Genomic DNA, 19,020 nt, shown 5'->3' with positions numbered 1-19,020 from the left:
CGCAATAAGATCATAACTAAATCTTGTTTTGATGTCATCGAATTTACGGTATGTACTACTGATTGATTATCAGATCGAAATAGAACTTTTTTGTTGCGCAACCCCTATAAATACTGAATCAAGCAAGGGAAAAAATTCTAACACAGTGATGTCATTGGTATAGCCCTTATTGAACCAGAACTCTGGCAATACGCCATAAGTCCATGCACCGCTAAAGCAAATTTCCATATCTTTTCCTCGACGCGCCGAACTATCTGAAAAATTCTAAATCTATATAAGTAACCCAAAACTTGACTTGAAATACAATGAAACCAGTAAATCTGTCAAAAAATTCCAACCAAACATGCAAATCCGCCTTTATATCTTTATAGTGTTTAGATAACCCACACGTTGCATTTGACAGCCGCCTGCAGAAGTGCGACCAGGAGGAATTGCTCTGCAGGCATAAATTTAAATAACCTATTAAATATTGAATGGTTTTCAAGTTGATTTTTATTTTCCGCAATATGCCGTTAATAATCATGCTGATTTCGTAGACTTTTTTTCCCGGTGATCTGACCTTCATTTTTCTCCGTATGTATTTCTAGTCCAAGAAAAGTAATGACCCGTTGGGGACCTAATTTTTTTCCCATGCTATTGGAACCCCTAATTCCTTGCATACTTGTATGAAAGTATCGACGATCATTTGACACTCTTCCGCTGTATTACCATCGAATAAAAAAAATCATCCAAGTAATGTAAGGCTTCTCTAGACGCGGCGCGCACACGCACTAGCCACTCCAAAAAAAGAAGAAAATTTCTCGAATGTAGAACAGGATATCGAACACCCCAAGGGTAAGCATTTGTCAAAATAATAACAGTTGTCGAATTTGAAACCCAGAAGCTCAAAATCATCAGGCCAAATGCGCAATAATCTGAAAGCACTTTTAATATCCGATTTCGCTAGGAACGATCCGCGCCCTAAACGTTGAATCATGCTAATGGCTTCGACAACTTTTGTGTTGTTAACCGAACAAAGCGCATAGTCAATGAATCCATTGACGGAATTATGGGTAGGGTAGGAGAGGTGGTGAATAACCCTGAATTCCCCTTCTAGATCTGTTTTCTTGGGCACTACACCCAGGGGCGAAACTCGCAAATTTGACATAGGTCGCGATTTAAAAGGACCGGCCATCCACCGTTTAGCAATTTCCTTCTCGATATTATCTCTGGCAACACCCGCATGTTTATAAAATGAGGGAAAATTACGCTCCTTCGTTTTTTCTCGGGGACCATGATAATGCAAGTGAAAACCAAATTGAAAACCATTCATAAGTTCGTTCGCTATTTGCAAATTTGGATAATTTGTAAGGGCTTTCCTTAAAGCTGAATTGTTAATAGGGGAGTTTGCCAATTTAAATTTCTGGTTTTATTGGTTGCAGCGGTGCTGTTTGAAGCCTTTGAGGTACGAATATAGTTTTTTCTTGAACAACTCGATTTCGTTTGCTTTCCCTTGCAAATAGAACATAGATGTGCGTATCTGCAGTTAACTGTGTTGCAACGAACCCTATTGTAGCTAAAACAGACACCAGTTTGGGTTGGCTTGGGCGCTGCTGTGAGGCTAGATTCTGGCTTGGGCGGGATGGCGATCAAGCGTAACCATAATTCAGAATTCAGTTGTGACTAATTTCGGTAAGAAATTGCTTGGCGCACTCTAAATTGCTCGTCATAATTTCTCCAACCCATGCCGGGAAATTCCTCGCCGCATCGCAAATAATAAACATATACTGCACCAATTCGGCCGCCCTCCCTTGATGCCTTTGAATGTAAATATACAAAAATATAAGAAAGGCATCTGTTCCTCTATCGATGGTTGTAATTTTTTCATTTAACACTTTAGGCTTAGCCTCAAGCTCGCCCTTTTCGATCAATAAAAAACTACTCCCGGCAGCAAACTGCTGCAGCTTTGCACTGAACTTTGGAAGTAAGGCTAAATTGATATAATTACGAGCCCAAATTTTTTGACTCAATTAAAGTGGCACATGTGCACCTATATCGTCCCCACAAACCTCTATGTTTGGCATCGCCCCGAAATTATCTGCCGATGTCACGACAGCTTCCTCCGAGGCAGGCCAAGAACTAGTGAAATAACTGCCTATCCTTATTAACCAGCAGCTCCTGCTCAGGGTCCTCAGCCATCCTCGTGGAGGCTTGACTGACTTCTTTGGAGCACATTTCGTCCCTGGCCTGCGATTCTAGCATGCTTTCAATTGGGGCTTGGCGGACGGCCGCTAAATTCCTCCTTCCACCTCTACCCTTCTGCTGCTTGGATCCTCTGGTCCTATAGCTTGCTCGTGCCCTGGTGGAACTGGCAATGGCATTGGCCTTCTTAGATCTTATGGATGGCATGGTGAAGGTTTTCAAAAGAACCGTTTTAGAAGGTTCTACACGATTATAACAATTAACAATTATTACAAGTGCAGAATGCTAGAGTAGTTGGTTATACTCGCGGCAGTCGGGGGGAAAGTGTTGAAAGACCTATCCCAGTGTTTTTTTCGGAAATCAGTTATATGCATTTAATTTGCAATTGCATTAAACAATCTTAATAATACATCGTATTCCTTATGAATTATTTTACAGATATCAATAATGAAATTCTTAGTTAAACTGTCTGGGAACTGAAACTTTATTTCAAAAATTAAAATAAGACTGTTTTAAATTAAAGGTATAATAACACACAAACATTTTCACACCACTGTAGCCTCCCCGAGAGCGAGAACAATAGGGACAGTACTTATCAGTAAATGTCAGCACTTGTTTAAGTTTTCAGGAGGGACAGTAAAATGGGTCAGTAATTGTCTAAGTTTATCAGCACCAGCAGTAAAAAAAGGTCAGTAATTGTCTAAGTTTTGAAGTAAAGGCAGCACATTGTCAGTAATTATCTAAGTTTGTCAGTAAAAAATGGGAATGTCAGTACGTTTCTGACTTAGTAGTGTAATGACCTAAGAATTAGTACGGAAAACATCAGTACGCCTTTGATTTAATGAGGTTGTTTTTTCTGACAAGGTCATTGTATCGACCATAAAACTTGCGAAATCTCGAAACGAGACTGTTGATAGTCTTGTTTCATCAACTTGTTTGTCAATAGCTTGCCTCGTTTTAGAAATTGTTCATAACGTAGAGTATGACAATACAAATCGGGAGCAGAGCAAATACAAGCGCTTGGGATATTTTACGGATTATAGACTTTTTTGGCCAACTAACGACTAAACTTTATGCCAAACGGGATGACTTACGAATGGGCTTGGTAAAACATTTAATGCTACATGTACCCGTCATGTATCTTTGTTTGTAAGGAATTTTATGAAGTTTCGGAATTGAACATAAATATGATAATTCAAATTCATTTTGATTGTTGAGAATATAAAAAATATTTAAAACTGATTTATGATTTGAAGAATTTCCAACTTACAAAGGGAGCTATGGGTATTCGATTACCAATTGGTGAATTTAATTCCAGTTCCTCTAAAACACAATTAACATAATGAGCCTTACAAACAATGACAATGTTGGTATTTGATTTTTCAGCTGAGACCAGTACATACTGATCGTGCTTTTTATCTAATTCTTTTCTCACTTCTATATAATTGAAGACAGAAGGAAAGATGTTTTCCATATTACCCTTTTAACCATTTAATGCGAGATTTCAACATCTATCTGATAAATTTACTTTTAATCCATTCTGACAAAGTGCCAAGGTCTTCGTTTCATATTTGACGCATCGACTGGCATAATATTCAACATAATTCATGATATTTATGAAATTATGACGCCAATTGAAAGATCGGGGTTCCCTAAATTTTGGTCCTTTTAAAATAAGTGATTTAAGGTCCTCATTATTGACTATATTTCCGTCACCAGCAATTACGTATCCAGCAAAACTATAGCTTTAGGGTGAAGATGAACATGATTACGTTGGGGGATTATATTTCAGATATTTCAGATATCTAAGAACTGTAGAGATTTTGAAGCATTTTGAGATCGGAAGCAAAAGTCGATGTATATTTGTAAAAAAAAAAATGCAAAGTGTGGACTTCAACTTGAAATAAAATGGTATGACAGACAAGACCCGTTTGTGATTTAAAATATTAAGAGCCATTCTCTGTAATGACTTGAACTTTTATATAGGAGCTGTGGCACGCATAGTCCCAGAATTTTTCCAAACTCTCTATGATAAAAGTCTTTGATATCGTAAACTCAAATCAGGCAAAAATTGGTTGCTATGTGTCATGGTTACCATAGCAACATGTCCTAAAGTTTGAAAAATGGCATTTTTCAACATGTTCAGAGTCCCACAGTTAACGTTTGCAGCAAAGCAAACAAGTGATAATAACTGTTTTTGAAAGTTGAATGCCTGATGTCTTAAATGCATGACAAATATGTTTGGTAAATCAATTATTACATACGTTACTATGGAAACAAAGTATTCAAAAGTAATAATTTTGTTCATTTAACTTTAAAAAGTCATACACTTAAGAATAAAAACAATTATAGGTTGAAATGCTAGCAAATAATACACAAAAGATCCTTGTAACAAATATCAAGGACGAAATATGATATTTCTTATAGGTTGGCAATGGTTGCCATGGTTTTAATACCACAAAGGGATTTTAACTTCTTTCTCTTAGTGTTTTAATCCTATCCTATCTTTTTAAAAAGCACATTTCTATACAACTGATGATCAATTTTTAAAGGCGTTGATGTGACTCTAATTTTTACATTTCAAAAAATTCAAATTCAATTCTTTAAATAGAGTGTTGCTATGGAAATAAGCTGAAAAATATGCATAAAAATCTGAAAAATATTCTGTTTCCTTGGATACGTACCCTTGTATGTAGATTCCCAAACTTTTATTATGGATAATTATGAACAACTAACCTGACTTTCAATTTTGACTACCACCCAATCTCTAACTGGATGCAAAAAGCTGGCACATAGGATTTAATATTGATATAAAATCAACAAAATCGAACATTTTCACTTCTTGGTAACCATAGCAACAGTGTTGTAATTTTCAACAAACTTTATCAATATATGATATTCAATTTTAGTTCTACTAGATAAGTACTATTAAAGGTGAGTCAAATAATATGTTTCTTGGTTAAAAGGTTAGTAAATTCCTAAAGCAGCAAAAAAATATCGCTTTAAACAACTGGCACGTTGTTTCCATGGTTACAATGCAAAATAACAATAAATCCCAATTTTTCTTATGTTGTGGGTGTTGCAAGGTCCTAAGGATGTATATGTGCCAGTCATGAATTTTATTGTTTTTCCTCAAGATAATAGCAGTAACCCAATCTTAGCAACAGATTTTGCATGGTTACACTATGTTACCATGGGAACCATGAAAGTTATTCTTAGAATAATATTGCCAATACCTAATTACTTAAGGTCAACTATTTTTATTGTTTTTTCTTAGGTTGTTGATTGAGTTTGATCATCTTACACCTATCATTAGTGAATATTGAGTGTTTTAAAGCATTTTTCAGCATTTAAAATGTATTTCAAACATACCCATGGTTACCACTTGCTTAGAGATAAATTCTAAATAGTTTCTTTATAGCATAAGTGGCAACAAGGTGTCATGTTTTTGTAAGAATGGTTTATTTGTTTTTCTTAGTCTTTGTTTAGGCTTAATGAAGATTCAAAGTAGCTGAAAATCTCAATTTTTCCAACTTTTCTGGCTGTTACCATGGCAACCAAGACACATAGCAACGAAATTTTATTTGATATATGTTTCTGGTGTCAATTTGTAATAATGGGCAAAGTTTCATGAAAATCGGTGACCATGCGTGGCAAAGAAGTTTAAGTGGTTACAGAGAATCGCTATTAACTTACATAAACTGTCAATTCATGTGTTGGCATGTTGAAGTTTAAGGAACAAACGATATTTTTTCCTCAGTAAAATGTGACAGATTAAAAAGCCTATGATTTGCAATATCCATAATAACAGATCCGAGCTTATTCTGGTGTTGAGGAATCCAAATGTGGACTTTCCCTGACTTTTTCGATAGAATATTAAAAAACTTTCAAAAATGTTTTTGTAAGACCGATGTCCATGATTACGCTTACGTTTCTTTGTATTGATAAAAAGTCCCATTACATTCACATTGTTACACTGTGGACTTGAAAGATTCCCAACACTGTCGACATTGTCATCTCTACGTACCATATGGAAAGGTCGTGTCTAATTTTCTAATCTAGTATTCCTCTCGCTGTCTACGGAAAGATGTACTCAATGATGGTTTGTTAGTATGATTGTAAATCTTTTCCGGAATTCTAACTTCCTTCACAAAATAGAATTATCGGGTAAATTAAAGTGTTTGTATAGAAGCTTTTGGCCCCAGTTGTTAATTTGAAATCTATGCTCAGATATTCTTTTGCTAAGTGAACCTTTGGTTTCACCAACATAAATAAGCCCACAAATGGTAAATTCTTTTCCGTAGACAACTTTAGAGAATTAAATTTTGCAGTTAAAATTTTCCAAAGTTTTGGTGTAAAACTCTGTCCAGTTAGATTAGCAGTAAAAGAAGAGCCTCTAATCAAATAAATTATAATGAAACTTTCTCCAAATTAAACAGAGCTGGTATATATTTAATTTATTTGTACATGTTTAGGCATATAGTTACAAAGAACGACAACTCTTCACGCACGGGTGTTTTAAGTTCAGACAAAGCAAAATTACCGTATCTATTTCAAGACAGATTATACCTCTTAAAATGATTTAAAAAAATCATTCGTTAGTTAAAATCAAATTTTCATAATGTTATTTTAATAGTTTTAACGATGACGTCACAAATGCATCAAAACAATGAAAAAATTTACGAGAATTTGAAGACGATGCTGTTTTAAGCTATAACCGATGTTAAGAAACAAATGCGATGCATATTGTATGTGATTAATTAAAATATAGTGGATTAATAAGGTCTGCTCGTTTTATTTTCATTAGTTTTATTCCCAATTAAGACAAGGCCTTATCTTGTTCAGGATATTCTTTGACACTCTGGACAGCACCACAGAATGCAAATACAAATAACAAACAACATCGTTGTTGTTTCAGTGAGCATGGTGTTATGGACAACCAACTCTGAAGACATATTCTATGACGGGCGTCATCGAATATGTCTGCAGAGCAAAGGTTGCCCATAACACCGTGCTAGCTGAATAACGTCGTTCAATTCTTGAGTAGCTATCAAGTAGTTAGATAAAATACTGCTGACATTTTTTTTAATTAAATATCAGAAAGTGTTTGTACATATTGCATATTTTACAAATATGCTCTACAATAAACAAGAGAATCGTCTTTCACTTCGTCATCTGCTCTGGAGAAATCAACTCCTTCTTCTTCTGTTGCCTTCTCTTCTGCGCCTCGAATTGCGATGCCTGCTCAATCTTCGATGTCTCCTGTTCCTCCTCCTATTTGTACGATACCCATTTCGAAATCGATCTCGTCCACCTTGAATTAGCTCCAGTCCATTCTGCCAGTTGGTGATGTTTGAATTATGACCCCTATCACCACCACCGTGATTTTTAGCGTCTTGACGCCGATAGGCTAGGATTCTTTTAATTCGATTTATTTGAGCATTCACATTTCTGCCTACATTAACCCAAAATACCAAAAAAGAATATGTTGGTGCATGCCTGTACGCATTTAATAAGTTACTTAATTACTCAGAAAACCCTCATTTTTCATTACATTGTGTGATACAAGTCTAAATAATTCGGTCAGAAAGTACATTTTTGGACGGATGAAGCAATATTATCAGATATATCATTGAAAATCTTTGTTGTTCCTAATCCACTTAAAACATTTTATTTATTATGGTAGTGAAAATGCATTTCTTGGCCAATAGTTTATATTTTTAAAAGACTGATCTTTTAGGGTATGAATCATAATTTGCATATGGCATAGTTATGAACATCTTATGAAAGAATCATAACTCAAGTTACAATGTCCACTGATATCTTTAGTCGTCCATGTCGTTTTGCTGATACACATGTATATCTTAGTTTCAGAAACGGCCTACAACTTTAACTACACGAAAAAGTGCTTCACTGATATTTCGGACAGAAGCATGGATAAACATTAATACATGAAGGGAAAAGCAATATGTATAGGGAAAGTGTATCATTGAAAACTATTCTAAGCCTTTTAATGTAATGTAAGCTAAACAAATTCACCTGCTTCTGCTTGCAATCTGTAATAATTTGTTGATGTAGCAATGGCGTTACTGTATGAAGTTGCCCCAAGTGGACTCCAATCATCTATTAATCCGTTACGTCTCAGCCTGTTGTAAACACTAAGAAGACCCTTTTCTGTATAATATGCTTTAAAATACTCGTGTTCAGGTCCCAGGATACGCCGTTTTTCACTATGCCTGAGAAAGGAGTTGCTAGAAATGAGCCTGAGTTTTGTTGTTGGTTTTTTTTTAATAAAAATCATTTTTTACATTTCATAATTCAGATTACATTCAGAAAAAAAGAACTTTACAGAGACAGAGGTTTCTTGTCAATGTGATGCAAGTAAACAAATACTAAGGGTTTGATCATACACGAAAAGAAACACTTTGACTTGCTTTGGAATGCATGTCTGTACATGTACGCATGTTATCATAGAGAGACCTTGGATGTGATACCATTTCGACCTATATATGAAATATGAAGATAACAAACAGTATTCAGGATCAAAGTCCATCAAAACCATACAACTTTGAAGTAGAGCAAACACAGACCTCTAAAAACACCATAGGTGGGATCAGGTGCCATGGAGGAGTAAGTATCACTTGTCGACAGGTCACAACCACCGTGTGTTCTTTGTCATGATCAGGCATATGCTTGACGACCACACTTTTATGCGCAAGATGCCTCTATCATATTCACACGCCAAGCATGTTGCATTTTTGTTAATGGATTATTTAAAATGCAATACTACGGTTTTTTATTCACTTCCCCAAAAATAACTGAATTATATTCGAAACAAGAAATAATATTAATGGAGTCATGCATATGGTGATATCTAACATATATTTTGAAACATTACACAGCCAAGTTTACTTTAGCCCGAGTTAACAAAATAACTATTTTATGGCTTGCTGTTTTTTCTCTCTACATAATGCAACAAGTTTGATTTCAGTCAAGATAAGTCCATTCGCAAAGAAAAGCATTTTTTTTTTTAGAATAAGAAGCCAATCCGGTTTAAGTTTGAGAAGCTTTTTAAAATTTTGTCAGAACAAGCAATGCTCTTCAATTTAATGTTGTCGCCCGCGTGGCGCAGTGGATAGAGTGTTTCCTCTAGTGTCGGGGAGTAAGGAGTTGATCCTTACGTCTCGGGTTCGAATCATGGACCGCTCGTTCGGATGAAACCGAATAAACCTAGGTCGCAGTAAATGCTGATACGAAAACGACCCTCACAGCTCAATGGCCCTCGTGCCGAGTATAGGTCTAAACTTTTGCAGCACTCCACCGACAAATGGTAGAGTGTCAATATGAGTGAAAGATTCTTGAAAGGGATTTTTACAAACAAACAATCAAATAATTTTTGTTCAGTTTATATCAGAATTATCTTTTTTTTTAAAAATTCACCCGTACTGTAATGATGTTGAAGCTATCATACTTATAAAACACTATAAAGGTAAAATAATGGTGATTTCATGTTATGTCCTATTTTTTTAAGAATTTAGGACTGAACTTTCATTATTTATATGTTATAAATACTTAATATAAACGTATGTTTTATAAATTAAATCTAATTTAGAATTAATTAAAATTCTTCGACCTCTCCAATCATATGAATTGCTTTTTAGAGAGAAAACATTGTCAAAAATACATTTGTAAACCTCTTATGGTCAATGCTTGTTTGTTATGTTTGAATAAGGCTGAACACGACTCGCAAACAGGCATACGGAATACTAGTTTTACTGATTCCGATATCAGCAGAATGGTGTATAAACCCTCGCATTTGTTACACGTGATTGCTTTTATTACTTATTACTTATTAAGGCCAAATACATTGAACTGTGATCAGGTCTGAGGCCTAAATAATTGTCCAAGACATTAATGCAAAATAGGAGAAATACTAAATCTGTATGTTTTACGAGTCATGTTCAGTTTAAACCATTCAACTACCATATATTTTGCATTTTTTCTGTCAAACAGAATAGGAATTTCAAATAGAAATATTGACATTTTCTAGTCACTTTTACACAAAGCAACCTACATATTTCTGGAAGGTAAATCTTAAAGTTTTTAATTTTGCAGAGTGGAATGACGACACGGTTGCCATGGCAACGAATTATACTATTAAAACAACGCATACAGTGAATTAGTTTTTAGCTCTAGCGGCCAGTTCTATTTGATAAAAAGAGTTAATACAATTTATGGATTTCATTTATCCACAAGTCTTTAGCTTTGGCTTTCCAGCCGTCTGATTATCCGTAAACAATTTTCAAATCGCTTCCCCGCCTACAGTTTACGTCTAAGTTCAATAAAACTTGGTATACCTGTAGAGTACAATTCTTTGTTTCATTTTCTTTATTTCTATGAATAGAATTGCAATGGTTATTTTTCTTTTTAAGAATTGTAACAATTTCAACTATTTGTAACGCACGTATGCTATGTACAACATCATGGTACATATCAATATTACACTTATCAACATCACAGTAATTATTTTCGTCTATGAAATGTTTCATTTGTTAGGCCTAGAGAAAAAATGTTTCCTTTTTCAGACCGACCCTATTTTTTAAATGCTTTTTTAAATGTGAAGATATGGATTTTCCGTTTTTGTCCGATTTATAAAATTTGTACCATAAATTAAAGTAACAGAAGTATTAAAGTTCCTGAAAGCATTTTTCTTTTTTTCTTTCATGATCAGTGTGACAAAGATGTTTCGTTTTGCCAAAATTTGAAAACATGGCGACACACGTGGTGGTTGTAGAGCTAAAAAAATGTTCACATTAACCAGGCAAAAATATTCGATCTATTTCGACATGCCTGAGGCTAACCCAGGTATATGATGACCTCCATCAGTCACGAAGCAAAGGTAATACCTTTACTGTTTAGTTTGCTGATTATAAGGTTGATAGTGCCTTGACTGTATACGATTTAATAAGTACCACTTCCACCGATTGATACAGAAGCGTAAGATTTGTTTGTGGTGATAATGCAGATATTTTTGCCACCAAACAAGCGGTAGACTGTGCCACCAGATATGCTTTCCAGGTTTTGATGTCAAAGGGCTGGAATTGTCCTGGTAAGAAGGTTCATACGTGATTCTTGTGTCTATCTAGCAAAGACTGACAAGAATTTCTTTAGGATAAGGGGAACTTTTTTCTGTCAGTTGTTGTCTTTCTCACTTCTTATGTCTATAGTTTTCAGTTTTAGAAAAAAAATCTGTTCCACTCGTGAAATAAATTCCATATCCAACTACAAAACATTTTATATCCTCTATGTAAACTGGTATCTATTTAGGTTTTCACGGACACACGAGTTTCTTGCGATTCAGTGTCGGTATCGCTGTATGTGTCTGACAAAACGTCACTTTTAATAATCAAAGTCGCAGTAACGGAATCTGAATTGCTACCCTGCGCAGTGGTTAGAGCGTTCGCTCTAGAGTAGCGGAGTAAGGAGTTGATCCTTACGTCGCGGGTTCGAATCTTACTGTGGGACGTGGAGACCGGTCCTTCGGATGAGACCGTATAAACCGAGGTCCCGTGTCGTAGTAGGTGCTGGCACGAAAAAGATCCCTCACTGCTCAATGGCCCTCAGTGCCGAGCATAGGTCAAAATTTGCAGCTCTCCACCGGCAAGTGGTGGCGTCTCCATATGAGTGAAAAATTCTCGAGAGGGACGTTAAACAACAACAAACAAACAAACAAACCCTGTCTTACGTCCATGCTACGTTCCCCTCTTTGTTCGTAAATGCCATGATGACAGAAAGGGAAATAATTAAAATGCAAGTTTACTAATTTTTTTTTTACATTTAAATGATTACACTGTATTTTTGAGTACTTCATTTTCACGTTCCTTTACACTACAACTTTATTTTTGTATTTTAGAAAAAGGAAAAGAACAGTTATCGCTTCATTTCCATGCAATAAGTGCAAGTAACAAGAATATATCCATCGTCGACGAGAAAATTCAAGATCTATCCCCATGAGTTCCATAATTATGGATGCTTTTTTTTCAATTTTGATTTTGACAATTTTTCATCTGATTATCATAAAAATTAATGGCTAACTATGTAGTCTACACTGTATTCATAAAAATGCTTTTTCTTTATGAAAGAAAAAATACTCGCAGAGTCCAACTTAAAATTGCATTTATAAGAAAAATTTAATATATTTGTACCTTTTAATTTAAATAAATCCGAAGATTTGAAAAAGGTTACTGTTACATTTAAAAACATGTGCATTGACTTTACAAATAATAATAATTCTTTATTAACTATGTTCCATATATCAAAATAATCAGTTTGATTACAGTTGCGCCAATGCACTATTACACTGTACATGTGAAACGTCAAATGACGTCATACTACATTTTGCGTGCTTTACCCGTAAAAGTCTCAATTTTTAACAACAAATACCTCTGTAACAATAGCACATATCTTATAATATCCGTAATAAAAAATAGTTAACATTCTCAGCTTCCAGGTAATGGCATTCATTTTTGCTCTTTTGAGTTTTGTACTTAAGATAAGACCAAAAGAAGATACCTCAAAATCAGTCAGTTAAGCATAATTTAACAATTTCCAGCAAGGACAAGAAATATTCACTTCAATTTTACGATAACATCTTACATCGCACAGAAAAATCTTTCAGTAGAAAAAAAAATTGTTTAGTTTCCTCTCTAATTTCAGAAAATATAATTGTTTTGTTATATCCCAAAACAGTTAAATGTCTGGGATGCAGAAAAAGCATCTAAAGGTATCCCTAACGTTAAAGAGTTAAGCTACCTGTATTTAATTTGTACCATTGATACAAGGAAAAGGATGTGATCTATACAAAATAAATTAGAAATTTAATAAGTGATCATGCCAAAGTAGGCATCTGCCAACTATTAAATAATGAACATATAAGACTGCGAAGTTAAAATGATAATGATGCAGTACATATCTTTCTATCACATATTTCACCTGGTTAAGGTATGGCAGTTAAGGTCTCTCTTAAGCTCTTTGCAAATTCGATTGTCAAGGTTCTCTGCGAGTAGTGTACCTTGGAAAAGAAATTAATGCAATAATTATAATTGTAAGAATAATACACTAGCAATGCAAAAGAATATGCTCTGCAATAAAATTATTGTGACGCAGCACTGTTAAGGCTTCATAAAGGAGAGGGGGGAGGGGGGGGGTCCTAATTTATGCGAAAAATGTTGTGTGACATCAAACAAATAAAGCAATTCCTCACAATAACAGAAACTGTAATAATCTGAGATTTTAAATTGTAGAAGAGTAGTGAACTACTTCAAATCCTAACACTGGATTCATTTTTGTCGCTAGTTAAATCCAACACAGCAAGGTATACACAAGTCACTGATCGAAATGGACTTGTCTATATAACGTCATTATTGTAAAACTTGACGCATTTTATGGCGGATCAAGTCGGTTTTTTGTACAGGAAAAAATACATTTTATTATTTTACAGAATTTTATTGACTGATGTTAGGCGGACCATTAATAAGAATATGAAACCCAATTTAAGTGCCATCATTTAATAATTATCGAGAAAATATATTGAAGTAATTTTACCGAATTTTTGCCTACAGAGGTGTCCCGTTTAATATGGAGCTTCTTCATGAAATTCTCTATTCACAAGGGCATATACATAATAGATCTTGACCATTTTTGAATATACACAAAGGAAATATTTCAAAAATGCTGATGCAATCGTGAAATCGGGAACCTTCCTTAATAAAAACATAAAATACATGGTGAAGCTCACACTTATTTCAACTTGAGCCCAAACATTTCAAATTTAAAAAAAGAAAAAGAAAAAAAAAAAAGAAATCTTTTTAAAAGCAGCAGCACTTTCTAGAAAGTAATATATATATATATATATATATATATATATATATATATATATATATATATATATATATATATATATATATATATATATATATATATATATATATATATATATATATATATATATATATAAAATCTTACTTCTGGATTAATTATATTTGCTTACGATATCATCGTATCGTCCACAGAATTTGCGAAATGTTGACTTTCAATGAAACTGCTCATATCGTTGTATCATCAATTTATTTGTTAATAGCTTGCCTAGTATCAGAAATTGTTCGTATGTAGAGCGCATGCTCTTATGTATTGATTCAAATATTAGAATGTCTGCTGCAAATTGTCACTTACTGTTGATGCAGAAAAGATTAACACTTACTACATGTATAAAAATTGAACATAAACTAATGAAATATAATTTATGTAATCTTGCCCGTCTGTACGTATGTTTAAATAAGAATAATCAACGATGGTGTTGATAGATAACATAGGTAATTTGTATTCTAGTCAAATGATGTACACAGAAAGCCGTGTCTTCCAACTACTAAGAAAAAACGTATTACTATATTTCCAACTTCTACACATAACCTTAATCGAATACTACATATCTCTTCATACAGTTCACAAGAACTGACTGACGAACTTTTATTTAAGTTCAAACCATACCGTCATTAAAAAAAGATTTTGTTAAAAAAGCATAAAAAAAAAGCATTCTGATCGCACACACGAGTACTCTGAAGTTGATATTAAAAAGATTTTTGAGCTGTGGCCTTCAACTCGACATTTCGTTATATCGACGACGTATTATCAATTAACAATAGTTACTTTCATTCATATGTCGATGTATCCCAGTGAGCTTGAAATGAAAGATACCACAGATTCTGACATATCTTTTTCATATTTAGATATTTAACTAGAAAAAGACGTTAATGGTTACCTAACAACAAAGCTTTATGATAAACGTGATGACTTCAGCTTTTCTTTCGTCAACTTCCCTTACTTATGTAGCAATTTACTCGTAAACATGCATATGGGGCTTATGTCTCTCAGTTGATTAGATATGCAAGAGCATGCTATACGTATGAACACTTTCTAAAACTATGGACAAACAAGTTGATGATACAAAGATATCAACAGTCTCGTTTGAAGTCATCATTTCGCAAGTTTTACGGTCGATACAATGACCTTTTCAGCGCATACAGTACATCCTATCATTAAGTCAAATGCCGACTGATTCTTTTTTATACTAATTGTCAGACAATAACTTATACACTGAACTGTCTACGGAATTTTCCCCCGATCATTACAAAGAGTACAAGGCGGGAGTGACAGGTCGACAGGGGATGCTCACTCCTCCATGGCACCTGATTCCACCTCTAAATTTTATGGTCCGTGTTTGCTGTGCTCCAGATTTGTGTCGTTTTATTAGACTTTCGAGATTGAATACTGTTCGTTATCTTCGTATTTCATTTTGAAGGTGTGGTTAATTAAGGAAATGTATTTAAAGGTATTATTTTGTCTTTATTTGCACTTACTGTTGTCTATAAACATAATTTATACAGAACTCAGATTTTCTTACCTTCAATTGTTATGAAGATCAACAAAACAAAGATGGGATTCCAATCCATTGTCAGTTGATCTAGAATAAATGTTTGCCATGAATTCAATTTAAGTGTACAACAAATAGATTTTTGACATTATATTCTGCCAAAATTAGTCATTAGTTTTGAAATTTTGAGAATTTTAAACATATCAAATCTACAAATACTTTCATATGTATACAGTTTACTTCTGTGTTTAAAGTTTAAATACAAAAATATAAGATGATTGTTATAATCTAGTTGCTTTTGCTCCCTTTATAAATAAGAAAATAGAAAGCTTACTTGAGACTAATAATAATAATAATAATAATAATACAATGAAAGTAGCCTGATTAGTGCACCCCACTTTTCTTCCTAAGGGCTTTCTAATTACTGAAATGCATCAAAGTAGCAGAAAAGTCACAAATAACAAATAAGGTTTAAAGCATGTAAGGAAATGGACACAGTAGAACACAGGTTTTATTTCTGTCAAAGTGCAGAAGTGTTTTGGAATGCTTTTTTGAACTGGTGGAATAATAGTTTAAATTTATATTTTATCTTTGATCTTTCATGTAAAAATGTGATAGTTGAATTTGTACTACAAGTTATAACAATCCCCAGCATATCAGTATATTACTAGCAAAATATTATGTTTATACCATAAGAAATGCACAAGAAAATAATGAATATAATCTAAATTTTATGATCTTAAAAAATGTTACGGAAAAAAATATACTGAAAAAATCTATATACTGTAGTAAAAGAAAACTACAGTGCAGGGAACTAATTTTGTTACATAAACCAGCATCAGCATAAGCATTAGTAGCATCAGGATTGAGCTAGCATCAGCATCAGCATTTAAAAAACAGCATTACCAGGATCAGCATCAGCAAGCAAAGGATAAAACCAGCATTGACCTACATAAAATCAGCATTATCCTACTAGCATCAGAAAATCAATGAGTTTTAATTCAGTAAAATATGTAAAAAGAAAAAAAGAATATTGGTTAAAGTATTCACATTATTGATACATAGTGAGATATTATGATCAAATTATTGTAAAAGGCACTTTAATTGCTTTAAACGGCAATGCTGAAATTCATTATCTACTTCCGGTAGCATGATGCTACTTCTGGTAGCATTGACCTAATTATAAAACAGCATCAGGATAAGGATTACTAGCATTGAATCAGCAAGCAAAGGAAGCATTCAAATCAGCATCGATACTGTAACAAAATTAGCTTCATGCACTGTAGAGGATTTTTATAGTGATTTGAAGGTATTATTAGATAATTTGGAAAACTGATTTCAAAGCAAAACTATATATTAGCCCTAAGACATGTTTATTCATTAGAAAAAGTATGCAATTCACCTTTGATTTGTATATCATGTCCTTTTGTAATTTTGCAATGTTACATGTATGTTTTTTGCATAATTTGTAAAATGTAAGAGCCAATTCAAAAAGTGTAAAAATTTACATTATAATAATTACATTGAAATGTAAGCCAAAGTTTTACTATATTGCATTTTTAAGATTTGACATTACAATATATACGGTTATGTACAAAAACAAAACAAAATAAAATCAGCACAAAAAAATTGTATTGTTAAGAATATTTTTTTTTCTACATTATGTTTTAAGATTGACATATTTGGTGCAAAGGGCCAAGTCTTCCATATTAGAAGGCCAAAATATTTGAGGGAATTTTTAAGTTAATCTGTTCGGTATCATGGTAGGCGAAGGTTGTGATTAGATTCTGAACGTAACGGATAAGCATTAGAATTAACTTTGAAGAATAAATAAATCATGGAGGTAAACAGGGCTCAGGTTGTAAAATATCTTGTACAGCAAAATGTATTTGTGTAAAGTCACCAAATCAAAAATTGATTAAAAATAATGCCTTTGAGGTAGCATCAGGGGCTGCATCAAGTATAATTCTACATGCCGTATTTAGATCTATGAATTCTCTCCATGTATCTGTTTGGTGCGTTACCCCAAAGTAACATTCAATTATTTAATTAAAAAAAAATGTGCGCTACTTTTCCCAAAACGATCCAATTTAAAGTATCTTGCACTAAAACAACATCAAGATATTTCACTACTGATGGTGTCACTATTTCCTATGATATTTTTTAAAATTGATTCATAAGCCAAGGCAGAGATAAGTCCATTTAATTCTTGCCGATTGGCAATCGCCATCTTTATCTTAAAAAAAATCCCTTCTTTTGTGAAGGCATTTAAAAGCATTTCTAAAAGAAAAAAATAAAAGAAGTATAGGAATACTTTACGGAGGAAAATGTCTTACGAATTTAATTTGTATCAAGAACTGATGACAGGCTTGTACTGTGGAAATAGACGACGTAAAACATTTCTTGTGATATTGATTGCTAGATAAGTAAAATCTACGCAATGTTGATTTTGCAAGAATGCCAAATGTTATATTATATAAATTTTATTTATTTCAACGTATTTGATATGCTTCATATTATGACAGTTCATGCACTCATAACCCAATTTTGGATTGGGTGGGGTGGAGGTCGTCCCCAGGCCCCCCTAAAAATTTTCAGGAATCGCAGGAAATGGATGTTATTCTCCACAACTTTAAGATCACATTAGTCGTATTGATATTGAAGCATACTGATGTTGTGGGGATTCCGAGACCCCTTAAAATTCGGGTTGGAGAAAAGTATGGAGTCAACATTAGAGTAACCAAAAATATTCAATGCTAAAAGCACTACACTCGCAAATTAATTTTAAATTAGGGTTCTCTAGGATGAACATTTCATAGAAGGACTTGGTTTATTTGAAGCGCTTTATTTTTATTTTTCTTTAGTTATTTGATAATTTACTGCCCTATATAAAACTAAACATAATTCAACAAAAGTATTTCAATGAAAGAAAATTTTAAAACTGAAAGCATGGGTAACTGTTATTTTCCTCGACTGCTTGAATGAAGATAATTAAGAATCAGTGTGTGTGTTTTCCACTTTTAAATAAGAAACTGTGATTTCTGTTTTTCAGAACTTTTTTTTCTTTTTAGTGGGGGTAAATAGATACCCTTAGTTGAAAATATAATTAAATTTCATACGAGGGTTGTCCGGTAAAATCGTAGACAAAGCGATTTTCTCGAAAACTAATAGGCTCACTAAGCTGAAATTTTCAGCAAATGTTTATTTATCATATTTAAGCTCATTTTATTATCTTTTTTTTAAATAAAAGATAGACAAAACAAAAGAATTTACTATGTTTGATTGTGCACAGGGTACGGTCTTATGGCGCACGATAAAAAAATACCAGGGTTTCATTAGCGAATACACAAGTATTATTTCGAAATAAAAGTATTAATAAGATAAGGTTGGGATAAAAAATTATCCTATTT

The 19,020-nt window shown here is 33.4% G+C and overlaps 1 protein-coding gene across 1 annotated transcript; it reads right to left on the bottom strand.

Annotated features, from left to right (window-relative positions):
- Positions 1 to 7,156: 7,156 nt before the first annotated feature.
- Positions 7,157 to 15,696, bottom strand: LOC133195515 (uncharacterized). The gene is made up of 4 exons (XM_061331377.1): positions 15,641 to 15,696; positions 13,174 to 13,252; positions 8,221 to 8,417; positions 7,157 to 7,636 (listed from the first exon to the last, which is right to left on the bottom strand). The coding sequence occupies exons 1-4, from the start codon at positions 15,687 to 15,689 to the stop codon at positions 7,371 to 7,373; spliced, it is 591 nt and encodes a 196-aa protein (XP_061187361.1). The 5' UTR covers positions 15,690 to 15,696; the 3' UTR covers positions 7,157 to 7,370.
- Positions 15,697 to 19,020: the final 3,324 nt, after the last annotated feature.

Source organism: Saccostrea echinata, unplaced genomic scaffold (assembly GCF_033153115.1).
Source record: "Saccostrea echinata isolate AGI-Se365-2 ecotype Australia unplaced genomic scaffold, CSIRO_AGI_Sech_v1 ptg000029l, whole genome shotgun sequence".
In the NCBI taxonomy this organism is placed as follows: domain Eukaryota; kingdom Metazoa; phylum Mollusca; class Bivalvia; order Ostreida; family Ostreidae; genus Saccostrea; species Saccostrea echinata.
This window is presented reverse-complemented; position numbering and strand designations above follow the sequence as displayed.